The 20,488-nt window shown below is 42.5% G+C and overlaps 1 protein-coding gene across 1 annotated transcript in view; it reads left to right on the top strand.

The window, feature by feature from the left end:
* Window positions 1–20,488, top strand: part of PDE6A (phosphodiesterase 6A) — a 59,042-nt gene that overhangs the window by 22,881 nt on the left and 15,673 nt on the right. Inside the window, 11 exon segments of the mRNA XM_055325423.1 lie at window positions 4,817–4,883; window positions 7,846–7,893; window positions 10,587–10,736; window positions 11,288–11,431; window positions 13,292–13,357; window positions 13,574–13,720; window positions 14,669–14,776; window positions 16,394–16,503; window positions 18,026–18,113; window positions 18,290–18,390; window positions 18,801–18,908. Of these exon segments, the coding sequence (XP_055181398.1) occupies window positions 4,817–4,883; window positions 7,846–7,893; window positions 10,587–10,736; window positions 11,288–11,431; window positions 13,292–13,357; window positions 13,574–13,720; window positions 14,669–14,776; window positions 16,394–16,503; window positions 18,026–18,113; window positions 18,290–18,390; window positions 18,801–18,908 (1,137 nt within the window).

Raw genomic sequence — 20,488 nt, 5'->3', positions numbered from 1 at the left:
CAGAATATTCACAACTATCCTAAATGACTGCCAAAGTATATGCCATCTGAACTCAGAGAGGGGAAAACAGAACAGTAAATAAATGGTTAACCAAACCAAAAGAAGACAAAATAGGTTTAGAGAGAACATAGAACAGATGAGAAAAATAAAAAGTACACATTAAGGTGGTATTTAAACCAAAATATATCAATAATTACTTTAAATGTCAATCAACTAAATGTTCCAATAAAGATTGCCAGACTGGAAAAGAAAGAAGTCTTTCACATTTCATTGATTTTAAGATGCATACTCTTCTACTTTTTGACATTTCTGGAATAGAATCAATGACACTATATAATTTCTGTCAGCCAGATGGCAGTCATGATGTAGGTGTTGCTGCCTGTCTATGCGTGAACTTGGCAATGACAGTTTGTATTGCTAGGACTTCAGTTGAGTTATGTGCACTGTTGTTTGTACTCATGTTTAATTTAGTTACCATATAAAGTAACTTAAAGAGGGGTGCCTGGGTGGCACAGTCAGTTAAGGGTCCAACTCTTGTTTTCAGCTCAGGTCGTGATCTCAGGATCATGAGATCGAGCCCCACATGGGGCTTTGTGCTCAGCTCAGAGTCTATTTAAAACTCTCTCTCTCTTTCTGCCCCTCCCCTCTGTGCTTTCTCTCTCTCTCTAAAGTAAATAAATAAGTCTTTTTAAAAAAAATAACTTGAAATTATATTCTATAATGTAGCACTGAAACAAAAAGTTGCTTTGAAAAGCACATAAAGATAGGAAAAGGTGTGAAATATAAAAATCTATTTCTAAACTCTAAAAGAGTTCTGTTGATATTAATAAAGTAATAATACAAGTTCAAAAAAAACATTGTGTTACTGATTAACTGCAGCATTCTATCTTTCCAGTTGCATGTATGAAATGGTCTGTCAAGGAACAGTTGGCTTTCTAGGTATTAAGAAATATTGTACATCCTGTTTATTAGAAACTCATCTAAAAGAAAAGAATACAGAAAGGTTAACAGTAAAAGAATGAAATGCATCCTCTATTTTTACTATACAAATGCTAATAGAAAAATTAATATAACTATATTAATATCAGATAAATTAGACAATATGACAAAGAGAACAAGTAGAGATGTAGTCACTTCTTAATGATAAAGGGGTTAATTCACCTGGCTATTACAGGAAGATATTATAATTCTAAATTTGTATATACTTATTAACATGGCCTCAAAAAAAAGAAAAAGCAAAAGCTGATAGCAATATAAGAAGATAAAAGCAGATCCATATTTGCTAATTGATAGGAGGGACAGACTAAAACAGAATATAGGATATTTTAATAACACAATTAAACTTAATCTAATCGGTATGGAGAGAACATCACACCACATCCTCCAAGCTAGAGGACACTCGATCTTTTCAAGCATATATGTGATACTTAACAAGAACTGGTGATAAAATGGGCCGTATATTTATATATTTCAAAAGACTGAAATAATACATGGAATGTCTCTTGGTCACAATGAAAGTATTCTGGAAACCAATAACAAAAAAACTAATTAGAGTTAATCTTCATATGCAACCATGAAGCTAGAAAATAACTTTAAAAAAAGATTTATTATTTATTCATGAGAGACACAGAGAAAGAGGCAGAGACATAGGCAGAGAAAGAAGCAGGCTCCATGCAAAGAGCCCGATGTGGGACTCCATCTCAGAACTCCGGGATCACGCCCTGAGCTGAAGGCAGACGATCAACCGCTGAGCCACTCAGGGGTCCCAAAAATATGCTTCTGAAAGAAAAAAAAGGAGTCACTTCCCAAAAAACTCATGCGTAAAAGAATAAATCAGTGGAAATTAGTAATATTCTGAACTGAAAAATAACAAAAAAGATACTACATATCAAAACCTATGTGATGCAGTGAAATCATGCTTAAGGTGAGATTTACACCCTCAAATATACATATCAGAAAAGATTAAAACCTGAAAAAGTAATGAATGATGTACCCACCTGTATCTGTCAAGGTGCCAACAGATGGTAGGTGTCACGTTCAAACTAGGATAATTTGAGGAGGGTTTATATACAAAGGGAAAATTACAGAGGTGTGGGTGGATGAAGGAATAAAACCACAAGAGAAGGTACTAGTAGTGATGCTGTTATAACCACTCCTGGAGGGATCCCTGGGTGGCGCAGCGGTTTGGCGCCTGCCTTTGGCCCAGGGCGCGATCCCGGTGCATGGAGCCTGCTTCTCCCTCTGCCTATGTCTCTGCCTCTCTCTCTCTCTCTGTATGACTATCATAAAAACAAACAAACAAACAAAAAAAAAAAAAAAACCACTCCTGGACCCAAAGAGAGATTTCTAAAACCTGAAGAAAGAAGGGGTCATGCAGAACAGGCCACCTTGAGAGAAGCATTGCCTTTTAGTCAGGGAACAGAGTGAGCCCAAAGCGACCTTGCCAGGGGGGACCCAGGGAAATAAATAACCTCACCTTGCTGTTCTGTCTTCCTCTAGTCTTTGGCCAGGTCCCCCCACTGGGCCAAACCCAACTAGAACCTAGAAGGCCAAAAGTTCTGTTGATGTCCTTCCTGGCACAGGAAGGAACAGGTTTGAGAGTGGATCTGGAGGGGCAGACAGATGCTATCTACAACATCATCTTAAGAAATCAACAACAAACTAGCAGAAAAAGAAACCCAAAGGAAAGGATAAAGACAAACCCAGAAATTAATAACATAGAAAAATACAAATGATGGACAAATGCCAAAAGTTGGTTCCTTGAACAGATTAACACAATTGACAAATTTCTGACAAGGCTGAGCAAGAAAAATAGAAAATCAAATGAGTTATATCAGAAATGAAAATGGGGGTAGCTTCAATGGCACAAACAGTAAAAAGATAGGATATTTTGTGAAAAATAATTTAAATCTAGATGAGCTAGGCAAATCCCTGGAAAAATAAAACTTACTAAACACAAATCGAGAAGAAATAGAAAACTGTAATAGTCTTACAGCAATAAAATAAATCAAAACCTTCCCACAAGAATTGTAGGCTCAGATGTCTCCAGGGGTGAGTTCTAGGAAATATTCAAGGAAGAAATAATGCAATTCTCATGCAAATTATCCAAGAGGACAGAAAAAGAAGTGCTTGGTATAAACTTGGTAACAAAATCCAACAAGGGTTGTATAAAAAAGGAATATTCCAATCACTTGAACATAGATGCAAATATTCTAAATAAATTTTAGCAAATTAGGAATGAATAAATCACAGGGATAAAAGGTACAGCATAGGGCATACAGTTAAGGGTATCGTAATAGTATTGTATGGTGACAGATGGTAGCAACTCTTGTGGTGAGCATAGGATAATGTATAGGGTTGTCAAATCACTATGCTGTACACCTGAAACTAATGTGTGTCAACTGTACTTCAATTAAAACTTCATTAAATAAAAAATTCATTAATTTTTTAAAATTTTAGCAAGTAATAACTAAAAAGGATTATATGTGGTGACTCAGTTGGGTTTATTCCAATAATGCAGGGCTGGTTTAACATAAGAAACATCAGTCAGAAAAAAAAAAAGAAAGGAAAAGAAACATCAGTCAGTACAGTTTGCTACATTTAGAGAAACATGACATACTTATCTCCATAATTTTCTTAACTTTCTAAAAAAGAATGTCTGTAAATAACTAAGTATCAGCAGAGACATGGAGCAAAAGAAAACTCAAATATACTATTGTATACTCTAGAGTAGGCTCTACTATACTAGAAACAACCACTTCTGAAAATAGTTTGGTTTTACCTAGTAAAGTTGAAAATATGTACATCTTAGAAGATGTACATCTCAATATTTCTACTCCTGAGTACGTATCACATAGAACGGAGAGCAGATATACCAGACTGTACGTAACATCATTGGTTATATTAGCCTTAAACTGGGGAGAATGCCATCAATAATTGAATGGATATGTTGTGCTATAGTTTTACAAGGAAAAACTGTAAGTCAGTAAAACAAATGAATGACAGCAGCATGAAAAAGAGACCAAATGAAATCACATACACTGTATGATTCCACCCAAATGAAATGGAAAAACAGACAAAATTAAACTAGAGGGTACTGGAAGGGATACTTAAGTAGTAAAACAAGACTGTAACTTATCATCATGTCAGAACAGTGGTTACCTTTGGAGTTAGGGAGAGGACTGCCATTGGCAGGGACAGGTCAGGAGTCTCCAAGGTGCTGACAAGGCTGTTCTCAACCTGGGTGTAGTTTAATATATGTTCACTTTCGAACGATTCATAAAGATCTTGATGCATTTTCCCACATTTATATCTTTTCTCACAGCAAACAAGTATAATCTTACCGTAAATGAAAGATAATAATACCGAAAAAGGTTATATTGTTTTGGGAGGTAAATAGATCTGTAAAGCACCCAGCTTAGTGCTCGGTACGTGGTAGGAGTTCACCACAGATGAGTTTCCTCACTCTCTCTATGGAATTAAGCTACCTTGCTCTGTGTAAGTATTATTGGAGGGAAACGATGGTGCCTGTTTTTGCCCAACAGTCAAAACAATCTGCTGAATGAATGTTGTACCTTTTCTTGGGTAATCGAACTCAGTGTGCTGCCATAAAATATTGTATTCATCGTGTCTTTTTTCCATGTCTAAATTTGAGACAGTAAGCTGCTTAAACAAGATTTGGGGCTTATTAAGTCCCCGTGGATGTAAGCAGGAGCTGAGAGCCACAAGAGAGTAGAGGGGGGCAAAGACCCAGATTCAAGATTTTAGTCCAACTGTCCCTACAGCAAAAGTGACCAGTTGTCTTTGGCCTTTACAGGAATCCACCTCCTGATCATTGGGCTTTAGTAAGTGGTCTGCCCACTTATGTTGCCCAGAATGGCCTGGTAAGTAATACAACTTTGAAGCTTGAATCCAGTGGAAAAGTGAAAGGATTTCAGATCGAGAGAATGGGAAACATGATGGGAAGCATGGGTCTCTAAAAACTTGTTTCTTTCTCATTTCTCAACTTGCTTGACCCTTGGTCCAAGGACATGAACAGAGAATTGACATTTGAGGAAATCTGAAATACACAGAGATGTTAATCCTTAGATGGGAAGGTGCTTAGTCTCACTGACAACTAAAGATACCTACTCATATGTCGGGGACAAAAGCATGGCAGACTGGTCTTCCAGGCTCATCACACACCAAGTCCCAGCCTCTCATTCTAGAGACCTAGTTGCCACTCCCTAGCCCTCATCCCTGCCACATTTCCAACTATACCACCTACAGCAGAGGTGTAAATGCCCTACCTCCCACCATGCCCCACTCACTCAGGGTAAAAAATGGGGTAAACAAGACCCTAGAGAGAAGGGTCTTGTCTGTTAGCTGCACATCACCCCCATATTTGAGTCTGATTACCCTTTTATCCTTTTTCAGGCACACACTACTCAATCCTGCTCACATAACAAGAAGTTTATTGAACATTTTCTATGTACCAAGCACTGTAATTGGCTCTGGGGATAGAAAGATAGATGCATCAGATAGGGTTTCTGTTCTGAAGTTCATGATCACATGGGGAGATGTTTTAAACAGATTCTTATACTCCAATGTGCTAAGGCCATAATAGAGACATACACGGTATATTCTAGGAACACAGAGTAGGAGGCATCTAAACCAGGCTTCACTTCCTAGAGTGTTTGTTTGAGTTGAGTTTTAAAATAAATAGGAACTAGGCAGGTGGGAGCAGGAAAGGGGATCTCAGGTAGAAGCGACAATATGCACAAACACAGGCCTGGAGGTTTGAACGGCATGATATGTGCAGTCCAGTGTTGTTGGAATATTAGGTTTGAGACAGGAAGATGTCAAGAGATGAGGCTTGAGAGGGAGGGGAGTGCCAGATAGCAGTGGCCTTGGATGCCAGGTCATGGGGGTGGGACTTTATTCTATAGGCAGTGAGTTTTTAAGCAAGAGATTGGCATAGCCAATTTTCATTTTAAAAAGATAACTGAGAGATCTGAAGGGATTAAGAGGCAGAGCAAAAAGTACATCCTTACAAGCAAGAGAAGATGAGCATCTCATCAAAGGCATAGGCAGTGACTAGTACTATCCATGGTTAACAGCCATTGAGTACCTATGAGGCATGCAGTAAATACATTTGTTCATTTGACACTCACACAAGTCTGACAGAGACAAGATGGAAAGAGGGAGATTGGGGATCAAATTTAATATCAGGAGGGTAAAACTGGCAGGACTTTGTGATTTTGAGCAGAGAGGGAGGGAGAGAAGAGTCAGAGCCAGTTTCAGGCTTCTGGTTGGATAAGTAGTGCTGACATCAGATTTGGATGTGAGATGAGGAGGTCAGTTTCAGACAAGGTGACACTGAGACATTTTTTCAGCAGCAAATGTCCAGTAGGCAGCCAAAGAGATGACTCTGAAGCTGTGGAAAGAGAGGAGGGACAGAGATGGGGTTTTGGAAGACATCAGGACAGATGTTACTTGAAACTATGTGTGTGGATGAAGTCACCAGGGAAGGTGAGAGGGACCTGGGGTGGGATACTGTTGGATGTCAGCATTTAAAGATTGGATGGAGAAAATGGAGTGTGTGAGAAAGGAACAGAAGGAGGGTTCAGAGGTCTTAGGAGTCCCAGGAGGGAGTAGTGTCACAGAAACCAAGGAAATAGATGGTAAAAATGATCTAGCGAGATAAGAACTGAAAACACTATTGAGTTTGGCAATTAGATCATCGGTGGACCCAATGAAAGCAGATTTGGTGGTAAGGTGGAGGTAGAAACCTGTGTGTGGTCTGTGAGGTATGTATGGGTAATGAGGAGGAAGAGAATCACAAAAGAAAAAAAGAGGAGAAAGCCTGGACGGTTCCTATGGGACCATGTTTGGATCAAGGGAGGATTTCATTTTCAAGGATGGGAGACACTCTAGCAAGCTCACGGCTGAGGGGAAAGAGCCCTTGGAGAGGTCGGAGATCAGGAGGGAATAGTGGCAACTAATGGAATTGGTCTAAACAGAGGCCAGAGAGATGTGCAAGGGGTAAGCAGTTTTGGAACAGGAGCAAAAATAGCTGACCCCCTGAGACCACAGTATGGTCAGGGCCAATGGGACAGGCAGGGTTACTTCAAGCCCAGATGGTGCCTTTTTGAGAGCTAGAAAAAAGTACCCCTTCTCAGCGGGCGAAAAGAGAAAGACTAGGTGCATGGCCTTGCAAGTCAAGAGCAGGCTGGATTTCAACTCCCAGTAAGCCCTTCAGTGAAACGCTTTTGTGCAGTACACATGCTATGCAACTGTACACCATGACCCCATGCAGGGCTCTGGAGGGATCAGGTTAAGTCCCATATGTATGGTAGGGTAAATTGGTTCAATGTTTAGAAGAGGAATCTGGCAATAAAACCAAAGCTGCAATTTTTTTTCTCATCCTACTTTGGTGTTTATACCCCAAGAAAAAACTCCTTCCTTACAAACAAGCAATACCAAACCTAAATGTAACTGCCTTAAAGATGCTTAAAGTAGCCTTACTTACACTAATAATACCAAAATTGGATACAACTCAAATATTCAACAAGAGAGACATCAAAAATGAGATACTATAATACAGCTATTAAAAATGACAAATTGTCGCCTTAATTTTTTCAAAGCTTGGAGCCAAGCAAATGGCAAGAAACACTGTTTATAAGGTAGCTTTTCTGTCCAGCAGCCTCAGTTAATCATTGAAAACCATCTCGAGCATGTCTACCTGATGAAAGAATGTGAACGCCTTGGGCAAGGACGTAGCATTTCTGAAGATAGGACGCAGGGCTTACTGGGTATGCTATAGAATCTAATCATGGCTCCATTATTCCTCTTCATGGCTTTCAGATTTGCAACATCATGAATGCACCTGCGGAGGACTTTTTTGCATTCCAGGTAAGTCATAATTTGTTTGTTCTCTTAGTCATCTGATGTTTTTCCCCCCAAAGAGAATACATTAAAATCCATCTATTTATTGGGAAGCAGTTTCAACAAACTGAAAACATGGATGGAAAAAAGTCATGTGCCTATGGAAGTGGGGAGGGAGCTACTTTGGTAAATTCCAAGGTCCTATTTGGTTTTAATGTTCACACACTTTGCTTTCTGGACTCAGGACCTTTAGCTATGCTGTTCCCCCACCCCCAAACCATCACATCCTGCCCAAATACTCTCTGCCCTTCAATATAACCTCAATTGCTATGAAACTTTGATGAAGTTTTATTGTTTCCTCTGGCTAAAATAATTTCTGTCTCCTTGGGAATTTCACGGAATATTGTTTAACACTCCATTTGATTTTGTCCATCTTTTTAACAAATATTTATGGAGGGCATCTTCTGGGCCAGGAATTGACACAGTGCTACACTGGCTGCAATGGTGGACCAGACAGACATCATCTCTGTCTCTAGGGGGCTCATGATTGTATGGGGAGAAAGCCCTGGAGTGCTGGTCAGAGAAGGACAGAGGGAGAGAAGAGGAATCTCTCTGGGGACTTAACTTAATGTGGAAGAAATCAAGGAATGTATCCCAGAGAAATTATATTTGGGCAGCAAAGAAAGGAGAGAAGATTGTAGGAAAGAGAGAGTTTGTTGGTAGGACCTAGATTAGACCAATGACTCTGAGTGAGAGACATAGTGGAGAGTGTCAGGAGGGGATTCCGGAGAAGTAAACCAAGGCCAGATGACACGTGGCCTAGAGGGCCTTGCCAGGGAATTAGTTCCTCCTACTATAGTCTCTTTATCTTTTATTACCCTTCCTTGCTCTCAGATTAATTCCTCTCAGCAAAATATCAGCTTCTTTTGGTCAACGGTTGGGCCTTATCTTTCTTAACATTTTCAGCTCCAGGTGCCCTATCAATATTTGTTGAGTTTAGCATGCTAGATGGAAGAAAAATAAATCATTATTAGTAATCAGGAAATAATTAAGAAGAAAATAAAAATGACTCCTAGAAAAATTAGTGAGTTACTTTTTCACCCCTTGAAGAACGTGATGAGAGAGCTGAGTGAGAATATCCTTCCAAAGTTAAAGCTGTAGGTCTTGTGTTGGGATTTTGATCCTAGCAAGGTGACAAGCCCAAATCGTTGCTGAGAGCTGCTAACCGGATTATCACCATCCAGAACCTGGTCTCTAGCCAATTAATTCCGTTTACCCACATTAAGATAGCAAATCTGATCTCGTTTTTAGATTCTAGTCTTCTTCCTCCAACTCATCCTCTACCAAGTAGCCTGCATAATTTTTCAAAACTCAGGCTGCATCAAGTAACTTTTCTGCTTAAAAATCTTTAATGCTTTCTTGTTTCACTTTCAAAACAACCTGTTTCCTTATCATGGCCTTCAGAAGGAAGGAGTTCCCTGAAGGTTAGGTAGAGAGTTGGGGGGAAGGCAGACCTGGAACTCCTGTTCCCTGACCAACAGCCCTTTGCTCTTTAGACTGTAATCTGTATCCTACTAGAGTCACTTTCCCACCAGCTGCTGACTTCCAGTTTTCCCGAAACCATCATCATCATCTCACCGCCTTAAAAATCTTAGAACTTTTGAATTGGAAGACTCTCCAAGTACAGGAAGGCTTTCTTGATTTCCTTCCCTCCTCTGGCTCCCCAAGAACCCTAACAAACTCCCCACAGGCAATGTCATTGCTCGCTTACCTTCTGGATTATGAGCAACTTGAGGACAACCTTTGTGCCTTATTTTGCCTGGGTTTTTTCAGTTTCTAGCTTAGTTCTTTACACATTGAAAAATGTTTGATATTTTACGAGTTCACGGGAAAAGAGTCTAGAAATGGCCTAGTCGGGTCATCTCCATGTTATAAATTATAAAAGTGAGAGGCTCAAACAGACAGGAAATGACTCACAAAGGGGCACTTTACCACTGATGGAGAAATTTCACCTCCCTTGTCTCATTTGTTCCATGAGGGACACCTTCTTGCTCCCATCCCCATCTGTGGATGAGACCATTGAGGGCAACAGAAAAAAACAACATGCCAAAAGTAGCACAGGAAGTCATGTCAAGAGACAAACAAACAAACAAGAACTATAATGATGGCTTGCTTAAGCACATCCATAAGTGATTGTGAGAGACACCGTGAATGAGACACTGTGAACGATCAGAAGCAGGTGAAACAGTCCAGATTCCTTTTACCTGTTGCCAGAACAGACAGGTGAAAAACAAAGCAGGGAGCCGGTCATAAAGCCAAAGGTTTTGTTGACATAGCTACAACTGGATTTCGTAGCCTTGTTTACCACCTACCCACAGAAGCCCTAGTTATTTTGCAGGTCTCATTTTGTAGATATTACCTGGAAAGCATAGGCACTTTTTAAAGAGACCTAAATAGCTGGTGTGGCAGAAAGTCTGAAAGCTTTGACGCACAGAGGCCCGTGAACTATATGCTATTTAAACTCATTGGAACCCCTCTGGACTGTGATTATCTTTACTTTCCTCTGTTGTTGCTCATGTTATTGATAATGAGCAGATGGAATTATCCTTCCCTTGTCCTTCCCTGACTGCTATTTCTAGGGCCAGTTCTATCCAGACTTCTGAATGAAAGGTCCTCCTGAACAATAACAGATTTGTAACCTACTCTGGCTTCTCTTGTAGAAAGAGCCTCTGGATGAGTCTGGATGGATGATTAAGAATGTCCTTTCTATGCCAATTGTGAACAAGAAGGAGGAAATTGTTGGGGTGGCCACGTTTTACAATCGCAAAGATGGAAAACCCTTTGATGAAATGGATGAGACCCTCATGGAGGTATGGTTTGGGAGGAGGCCTTTGCCACTGGGTTGTGGAGTCAGCTTGTTGCAAGTGTGCTGGGGGCATTCACCTGTGGAGGGGAGGGGAGCTCACCTTGTAGACACTACCCTAACTCAGCCTCAATGTCTGCTTTCTTTGCTTGCACTTCTGCACTCCATGTGTTGTCAGAAAAATCCACCTTCCCTTTACAACAAATTTTAATTAATAAACTTTACCTTTTGGCATGTTTAGGATCCTGGCAAAAATGAGCAGAAAGTATAAAGTTCCCATATGCCTCCTGTCCGCACATGGACACAACACATTCCCCTTGAGTGGAGTTACTACACATAAGAACGATGCTTTATGTGTGTTGGCACTTTATTTTAAAGTATATTCGCATCCATTGTTTTATGTTCATCCTCACAACATCTCTTGGAAGAGGGCAGCACCTAGCTGATCAAACCTGTCTTATAGCTGAGGAAATGGAATCCTAGAGTCTTGCCCTGAGTCACAGAGGCATGATAAAGCCTGGATGTTCTGCTTCTGATTATTCTTCTCCTTCCTTTCAGTCTTTGGCTCAATTCCTGGGCTGGTCCGTCTTAAATCCTGATACTTACGAGTCAATGAACAGACTTGAAAACAGGAAGGATATTTTCCAGGACATGGTAAAATACCACGTGAAGTGTGACAATGAAGAGATCCAGAAAATCCTGGTGGGTAAAATTGTATTGTTTCTGCTCTAGCAGGGATTGCACCCTGGAGATGTGGCCAGAGCAATACAGAAGCTCCATGAGGGCAGAGACAGGTGGACTAGACTTGCATAGGGATGCCCGGGCCCCTCACATCGAACAGATGGATGGATGGATGGATGGACCCACAAGTACCAGAGAGTCCTACATAATGGCTGATCTGTGTGGCTTGGCGACACCCGTATCTAGCAAGCCACCTCAGTGGGGGCCAAATTTTGGCTTAATATCTCTAGAAACTCCATTTTCCACTGTGCTGAGTGAGGGCTGACTTAGGTAGTAGAGATGGAGTCATCCAACCACAGCACCTGCTCTGAGAGGAAGCTCTGACAGCCCAGTGGACAATGGTCAATTTCTCAGAGTCTCCCTCCATGAGGTCAGCTTACTTAGAAACCCAATCAGATCACAGAGGAGTTTGGTGAACAAAGAAGTATGACAGAAGGAATTAGATGTTAGTAGGGAGTCCTCACATAATTTCATCACTTTATAGTTTATAGGGCAATTTCATACTTAGGATATTGTTTGATGCTCGCAACAGTGCACTAGGGTGGGTAGAGTGAGGGTTTCTATTCCCATTGTAGATATGAATAAACTGAGGTCCAGAAAGGGGAAGTAACTTGACCCCTAATCACCCAGCTCATTAAATAGGTCTCACTTAACCTTTATCAGGATAATGTGCAAATTCTCTACCACTTTTATGAATGAGCTGCCTCATGAGGGAGTGAGCACCCTGTCAAGAGAAGTATCCAAGTAGAGGCTGGATGATCATTTGTCAGGAATGCTATAAAGAAGAGTCCTACCTAGGGTAGGTTACTGGATGAGGTACTTTCAAAGATATGAGACAATTAGGGACTCCTCATTCCTGGGATTTTGTTCTAAAAGAGGCCATAATCTTAACAGTAAATTGAGTTAGCCAAATGGCATTGGTTAAGACGCCCAGCTGAGCTCCCCAGACCTTGCTTATAGACCTCACAAGTCGAGACAATACAGGCCAGTGTTTTCACAAGTGATTTCTTAAGCTGGGAAGCTATCACAACAATTTTTATCATTTCGTCCCAATAACTGATAAATTCAAAGGAGAAATCATCGAGTTTGGATGAATTGACTCACGATTTGCTTGTGTCAGTCTGTGATTTCAGCCAAATGAGGGATATGGGGACCTTATGGAAGGATAGCCCCAGTGAACCCCTGAAAAGTGAGTAGACTATACTCTGGGTCAAGAAATCAGAAGCAAGTAACTGGGTCCATGTCCCCCCCTCCGCTGGCTCATGCATGGTGCTGGAGGCCCAGGGAAGGAAGAAACTTGCCCCAAGTCACACAGTAAGTAAGAGGAAGAACCAGGACCATGAGCAAGACCTTCTGACTCCTGGTCAGTAATAATAACAATATCAGCAACAACATTATTTAATTCTACTGCTTACTATGTTATGTGCCAAGCACCGCACTAAGGGCCTTACGTGCTTTATTTCATTTAGCTGTACACATGTTTTTTCAAAATGAATTGGCGTAAATCTAACCTGAATTCACCAGTTAAGTATTTATTATGCCCACTTTACAGATGAGGAAATGGAGGATCAAGGCATTCAGTAGCACTGAGAATAAGTGGCAGAGCTCGAACTTGGACGCAGGTCCCCACAACCCCAAAGCCCAGGGCTTTGAATTTGCCCGTCACAAATGGTGAAGGGCAGCCTCTCTGAGCTCGTGGCCCCGCTGCAAGCGCTTAGGAGGAAGGAAGAGAATGGAAGTGGAAAAGTGGAGGTATCTCTAGACCTCAGATAGAGTAACCGATTTTTTTTTCTCTCTGTCTGCTACCTTGGGCCCTGACAGAAAACCAGAGAGGTGTATGGGAAGGAGCCGTGGGAGTGCGAGGAAGAGGAACTCGCTGAGATCCTGGTGAGCAGGGCAGAAGGGCACTGGCCCTGGCCCGGAATAGGGCAGGGTGGCCCCGAGCGTGCGCGGGGCGGGGGGCTGCCCCTGCAAAATCCGACCCTTGCCACCCTGCTCTGATCCTCCCAGGGGGCCTGGGATGGGGACAGGGCTGGGGGCTGCGGGGGAGAGACCCACAAACACTTCGTGCGCTCTGACCACTGGGTTCCCTTCCTTACACAGCAAGGAGAGCTGCCAGATGCAGAGAAATATGAAATCAATAAATTCCACTTCAGCGACTTGCCCCTGACCGAACTGGAGCTGGTGAAATGTGGAATACAGATGTACTATGAGCTCAAAGTGGTGGATAAATTTCACATTCCTCAGGAGGTAAGGTCAAAATAAGCCTCTTCGATTTCCCTTTTTCTTCTTCTTGCTTTTTTTTAACTCCATCTGCAAACAGCGCGCCCTCAGCTTTGAGGATACAAAGCATTAGTCATGTTGCACAGATGAGTCATTTATCAGAAAAGAGACACACAGTTCCTCTGAACGGTGGCATTTGGGGTGCATTGGCTTCTCGAGGTGGGTTGTGAGACGCGGAGTTCTGAAGGCTGGGTATATATAGGAACCTATAGTCAAACAAGGGTGGGAAATGTGGGTGACATCAGTTTAAACAGGACGTTTCCTCTGCAGGATTCCTTCAGTGTGCCTGGAGGGACAGGAAGGTAGGGCTGGCTGGGGGGAGTGTTAAGCTCAGAATTTCCCAGACTTGTTTGATTAAAGCAGCAGTTCTCAAAGAGAATGTATCAGAAGCACAAATTTGGGGCGCCTGGGTGGCACAGTCATGATCTCAGGGTCCTGGGATTGAGCCCCACATGGGGGCTCCCTGCTCAGCGGGGATCTGTGAACCTCTCCCTCTGACCCTCCTCCCTGCCCGTGTTCTGTTTCAAATAAAATCTTTTTTCCAGAAAAAGAAAAGAAGAAGCACAGATTCTCCCTTGTGAGCGCATTCTCCTGGCTCTAATGAATTGGAAATTGTGTGTTTTATCAAACCCGTTGGGTGCTTCTGATGGGCACTCAAGTCTGAGAACCACGGATTTCAAGACCCCCTTTGTTTTCCTCCCCTGTAGCTCTCTGGGGCAGTTAGGAAGCTCCATTAGTGGGTTGAGTGGAGTGACTCACACCCACCGCGTTTCATAACAAGGCCCATTTTGCTGGTACTTAGCAGTTTGCAAAGTACACTCACAGCGTTAGGGTTACCGCAGCTGTTGCTCCCCACCCCTCGGGCCTCCCCGGGACACAAGGCCCCAGGCCTCACTCCCCTGCCTGTGTTCGCAGGCCCTGGTGCGCTTCATGTACTCGCTGAGCAAGGGCTACCGCAGGATCACCTACCACAACTGGCGGCACGGCTTCAACGTGGGGCAGACCATGTTCTCCTTGCTGGTGGTATGGTGGGAGCGCGGGGGGCTGGGGCTCCTGCCACACCACACGCCTCTGCACCTCCTCCCGGCAGCAGCAGCTCTGAAGAACATGATGCAAGAGGAGTACATGCTTAGCATACATGGATCCCAAGCACAGAGAATTGTATACAATAAAAAGTGATAAAAGGCCACAGGCTACCCCCCACCCCAGTGCAGTTATTTAGATAACCATGGCACAACTCCTTCCAAGTTATCTTCTGGAAGCATCGAGACCTATTTTTACATATGCACACAGAGTTTATTTTGTTTATAACCTATTGAATAATAATATTCTAGAACATGCTTTCTTCGTTTGAAAAACTGTATCAGTCACATTCTTCGTTTCATTTTTTATTGTGGTAAAATACACATCACGGAAGACTTACCATTTTAACCGTCCTCAGGTGTACAGTTCAGTCGATGGTATTAAGGACATTCCCAATGTTATGCAGCCATCTCTACTATCCTCCCTGGAACGTTCTCATCTTTCCAAATAGAAACTCTGTCCCCATTAAACAACAATTCCCCACTTCCCTCTCCCCAGCCCTGGGGAGCACTCTTCCCTTTTTGTCTCTATGAATTTGACTATCATAAGGACCTGATATAAGTAGTCTCCTACGGGATTAGCTTTCTGCGTCTGATTTATTTCACTCAGTGTGATGGTTTTCAAGGCTTATCCATGGTATCATTTCATGGCCACATAGTATTCGGTATTGCTCGAATACACCATAATTTCTTTGCCCAGCCCCCTATTATTATTAGGCACAGGGGTTGTTGTTGATCTTTCACTGTTGGGAACACTACCATGATGTCCTTGGGTGGACAATACCTATGTGTATTTGTGTCAGTCTTTTCAGCTCCGAGGGTTCAGAGATTCATATTTCTTTAAAAGTGTTTCCTATCCACATAATGATGCAAATCTCTGGCCTTGTCCAGTGCGCCTCATCCTCATTTCTTCCCCCATGTCTGGAATGGTTGGGTGGGATAGGCACTAGGACATCAAGGCAGGAATATTGGCCAGGCCACCACAGAAGATGACAGTGACAGCACTGAGACTTGATTTCTTTGAGTCACAGAGTCAGCATCACCTCTTCAGAGCTCTTCCCCACCCTGTTCTCTAACACAGCATAAACAAGAAGTATTTGAAGGAGACTTAGGGAAAGATTCTTCTGGGCTGTGCTTAAACCAATAAACCAGTTTGGAGAGATTGCTTTGCCACTCTGGGCATATTCAAAAACCCTCCAGATCCTAAAACCTGGCAGCTGAAATTTCTCAACAGTCATTTAGTCCAGTGCCTACTACCTCCAGGGTGCAGATTGGGATACTGAGGCCCAGAGGGAGACGGGACCAGTTAAGGTCACTCAGGAGTAGGGTGACCAACCATCTCCATTTTCCTGGAACTGTTCCAGTTCTAGTACGGAAAATCCCATATCCCTGAAAAACCCCAAGTCTCAGGCAAACATCTGGCCATGCTATTTATTGTGCCAGGGATAGAGCCAAGGTCAGACCTGTGTTTCCAAGCTCCAGGCCCTCCCCCTCACACCTGTTCTGCTTCCAACCCCTGCAAGAAAGGAGTGAGTGGCACCTCTGATTGCTCTTCCAGACCGGAAAGCTGAAGCGATACTTCACAGACCTAGAGGCCTTGGCCATGGTCACCGCTGCCTTCTGCCATGACATTGACCACAGAGGCACCAACAACCTCTACCAGATGAAGTGAGTCAGCCCTCATGGTCCCCTCTCTCTACCTCCTGCTCCCATGATTCATTACCCAGATCTAAAGACTCTCAGACAGAGAGTCACTGGCCAAGGGGAAGTCCCACTGTCCATAGCTTCCTACTTCCTCCTACTCTGTGGCTCTTAGTAAACTCCTGTGATAGACAGAATAATGACTTCCAAATATATCCAAATATATCCATGCCCCCATGCCTGGGGCCTGGGAATATGTTGCCTTCTATTCAAAGGGACTTTGCAGATGTGATTAAAGATCTTGAAATATACAGATTATCCTGGATTATCCAAGTGGTCCCCATGTAGTTAGAAAGGTCCTTATAAGAGGGAGACGAGAGGTCAGAGATAAGAGAGCATGCTATACCATTGGGTTTGAAGATGAAGGATGGGCCACAAGCCAAGGAATATAGGTGGCCTCTAGAAGCTAAGAGCAAAGGGAACGGATTGTCTCTTAGTGCCTCCAGAAGGAAAGCAGCTCTGAGGACCCATTTTAGACTCTGAACTCCAGAGCTATAAGATAATAAATCTTTACTACTTTAAGCCATTAACTTTGTGGTAATTTGCTATAGCAGCAATATATGGAGTGGGGTCCCTCCCACTCTCCCTTTCTACCTGCTGAATGAAATTAAGCCAAATGTTAGTAACTGATACTGGTTCATTCATTCACCTCATATTTGTAATGTTTTCTATAAGTGTTGTAGGCCCTATGCTAGGCAAAGGAGGTACCATGGTAGCAAAACACAGTCCCTGTCCTCACATAGCTTATATTCCAGACAGCCTCTGAAACATGGTCCTTGAATTTAGTGGACCTTATGACCACATTGTAGGCTGGGTAGAGCTGGGACTAGTGTTACATTATGGAGGAAGAAACTGAGGCTCTGCCCAGGGCCCACAGTCTATAGGTCATAAACAAGCCCTAGTACATGCTGCTGAGGCTGGAGGTCATGCTTATCTTGTGGGAAGCTAAGTATTGAGCTCAGTGCTTGGCACATAGTAAGCATTCCACAATATTTATTGAATAAAGACATTAATAAACACATGGCTTGTGGGAATTCAGCGGCTTCTCCTGAGATTCAAATATCATATCTAGGGCTTGGTCTTTAAAGTATGGCCCAGGGCCAATGTCCAATGGATGACTACGGGGAACTCATAAATCTCTAAAATTGCATGTGGCATTGTGTGCGTTTGTGCCTTTTGGGTACACACTATTCAACAGCCTCTGTAAGGAGTCCATGAGCCTAAAGAGGCTCGGAATCAGCTGTAGAGAAAATTAAAGCCCGAGAGTCAAGAGGCCTGACATCTGGTCTTATTTCCCACTCTCATCATGTGACAAACTCCTTATTTCTGGCCTTCAGCCTTTCTGCCTACAGAACTAGAAGGGGGCAGGACTGGGTGAGGATGATATTTTTAACTTCTATCTTGGTCATTCCATGCCAACTCGTGTGTGTGTGTGTGTGTGTGTGTGTGTGTGTGTGCATATGTGTGTGTGTGTGTGTTTCCCATTCAGGTCCCAGAACCCACTGGCCAAGCTCCATGGGTCCTCCATCTTGGAAAGACACCACTTGGAGTTCGGCAAAACGTTGCTGCGAGATGAGGTAGGATGGGTGGGGGCTTCTCACAAGAAGCTTGAATGTGGCCCCACAGGGCTCTTCCCATTGGCCCGGGCAGCCTCTCCCATCATGATGACCTATCATCAGAGGTCATCATCAGTAGCTGCATGGCTATCCTACCAGCATCACTTCTCACATCTCTTCTATGGTTTTCTCTTTAGAGCCTGAATATCTTTCAAAACCTCAATCGCAGGCAGCACGAGCACGCCATCCACATGATGGACATAGCAATCATTGCCACAGACCTCGCCCTGTATTTCAAGTTGGTATTTCTTTTCATTTTAAGAACAAAAATAACAATAACAATGACTGTAATAATAACAAACGCCATAGATCCAATTGATTTAATATGTTCTGTGTGCCGGGCATAACACTTGTGCCACAGAACAGTAACTCTCAGTAAGATCCTGGAAGTTAGATAGTCTCACCCCCATTGTATCCATGAGACGCTGGAATGCAGGGGAAGAGATTTGCTCAGTAATAGCAGGTAACACAGTGGTGACAGAGTCTGGGTTAGAACCTAGGTCTTCACTCCCAGGCCTTGGTTCTTTCCACCTTGTTTCGTTAATTATGTTGTTTTCAGAAACCTCTGTCTGAAACAGGCAAAGTTAGAAGCCCGGGTGTTGCCTTACTCTAAGATGAGCTTCTTTAATAACCTGGTATGTTTTGCAGGAAGAGGACAATGTTCCAAAAGATCGTGGATCAGTCTAAAACATATGAAACTCAACAGGAGTGGACACAGTACATGATGCTGGAGCAGACACGGAAGGAAATTGTTATGTGAGTAAGACAAGGGCTTTAACCCTGATTTTCCTAAGCCCAGGGTCCTGAGGTGAGATGCTGCACTGACAGGCCTTAGTGCCCTCAAGAGAGCTTTGGGACACTTGCCATTTTGGAGGCCTCCAATATCTGAAAACAATAAAGTTACGCCCAAATGGAGTTGCAGAAATTATGGTATATGCTTAATTTTGAATTTAACACTAAAATACAAGATAATATATTACTGTTTTATTTCTCTGTAACGAAAAGGACAATACTTGAAGTTTTGCTATCATAAGATTCAGAATTCTGGTGGTAAAGTAATATAACTTTAAACGTGTTGATAAAGCACAAAGCATTATGCCAATTATGATTTGAGTGATATCTGTGTATCACTGAAAATATGTAGGCTTAATTTTTTTAGCATACCTTTATATATGGCAATGTCCTACTATATAGCTCTTCTAGTCACAAATCAGATACATGATTTATATTAAATTTATAGTCCCTTGTTGGCATGAGGCCTGATCATGGGAGTCACAGTTAAGTGTTTTGGGGTTTTTAAAATGATTTTATTTATTTATTTGACAGAGAGAGAGAGAGAGAGCACAAGCAGGGAGAGTTGGAGAGGGAGAAGCAGGCTCCTTGCTGAGCAGGGAGCCCAACATGGGGCTGGATTCCCAGGACCCTGATACCATGATCTGAGCCAAAGGCAGACACTTTATCAACTGAGCTACCCAGGCGCCTCCCCATTTCAGTTTTTAATGACTATCTTCTTTTGGTTCCCTCATGTGCCCCGTGATTCACCTCAAATGATGATGGGGTGAGAAGTGTAAATCTGAGGCCTTTTGTGACTATATGGCCCAAGCCAAATGGTCCCCTGGTTCCCCTGTGATGAGTCCTAGGTATTGATGGTAAGGGAAGATAAAGCTTGACCCAGTTCCCAAGGAAGTTATCAGGTTTTATCTCCAGATGCTTTTGTGGAGATGAGGCTTGATTAAATCACAAATGTCGCGAGTTCCTGCAACAGAGAAGGGATGGCTGCCGGGATGGGCTCAGGGGAGAGGGACCAATGGCAGGCTGTCCTTCCCTGGGCCTTGCAGTTGTCCAGCCAGGCAGATCCCCTGATCTTGAGGAGCTGTGTGACCTGTCCCCACTGAATACGGGAGCACGCTGAGGCTGTGGCTGCTCCCAGCTAGCTGCCTGATTTCAAACTGTGCAGCAGAAAAATTGATCAAGCAGGAAGCACATCTTATTCTTGGATAGAGGCACTTAATATTAAATGTTGTCTATTCTCCCTAATTAATATATTAATATATTAATATAATAAATATTATTAATATATTAATATAATAAATATTATTAATAAATATTAATAATATATTAATATAATAAATAATATATATTTAAGGTGATTCCAAGGAAAATATTGACATTCTTTTTGGGATCATCAGGAAGCAATGCTAAAATTCTTATAAGAAATAAGTAAGCAAGAAGAGTCAGAAAATCCTGAAATACAAGAGTAATGATAGGAAAAAACAGAACTAAAGGCAGTTCAGTCCTAGACATTAGTAGGACAGGTCAGTGGGGCAGACTGGAAA

The sequence above is a fragment of the Nyctereutes procyonoides genome, unplaced genomic scaffold (assembly GCF_905146905.1).
Source record: "Nyctereutes procyonoides isolate TBG_1078 unplaced genomic scaffold, NYPRO_anot_genome, whole genome shotgun sequence".
In the NCBI taxonomy this organism is placed as follows: domain Eukaryota; kingdom Metazoa; phylum Chordata; class Mammalia; order Carnivora; family Canidae; genus Nyctereutes; species Nyctereutes procyonoides.
The sequence above is the reverse complement of the archived record's forward strand: the minus strand, read 5'-3'. Positions and strand labels throughout refer to the sequence as shown.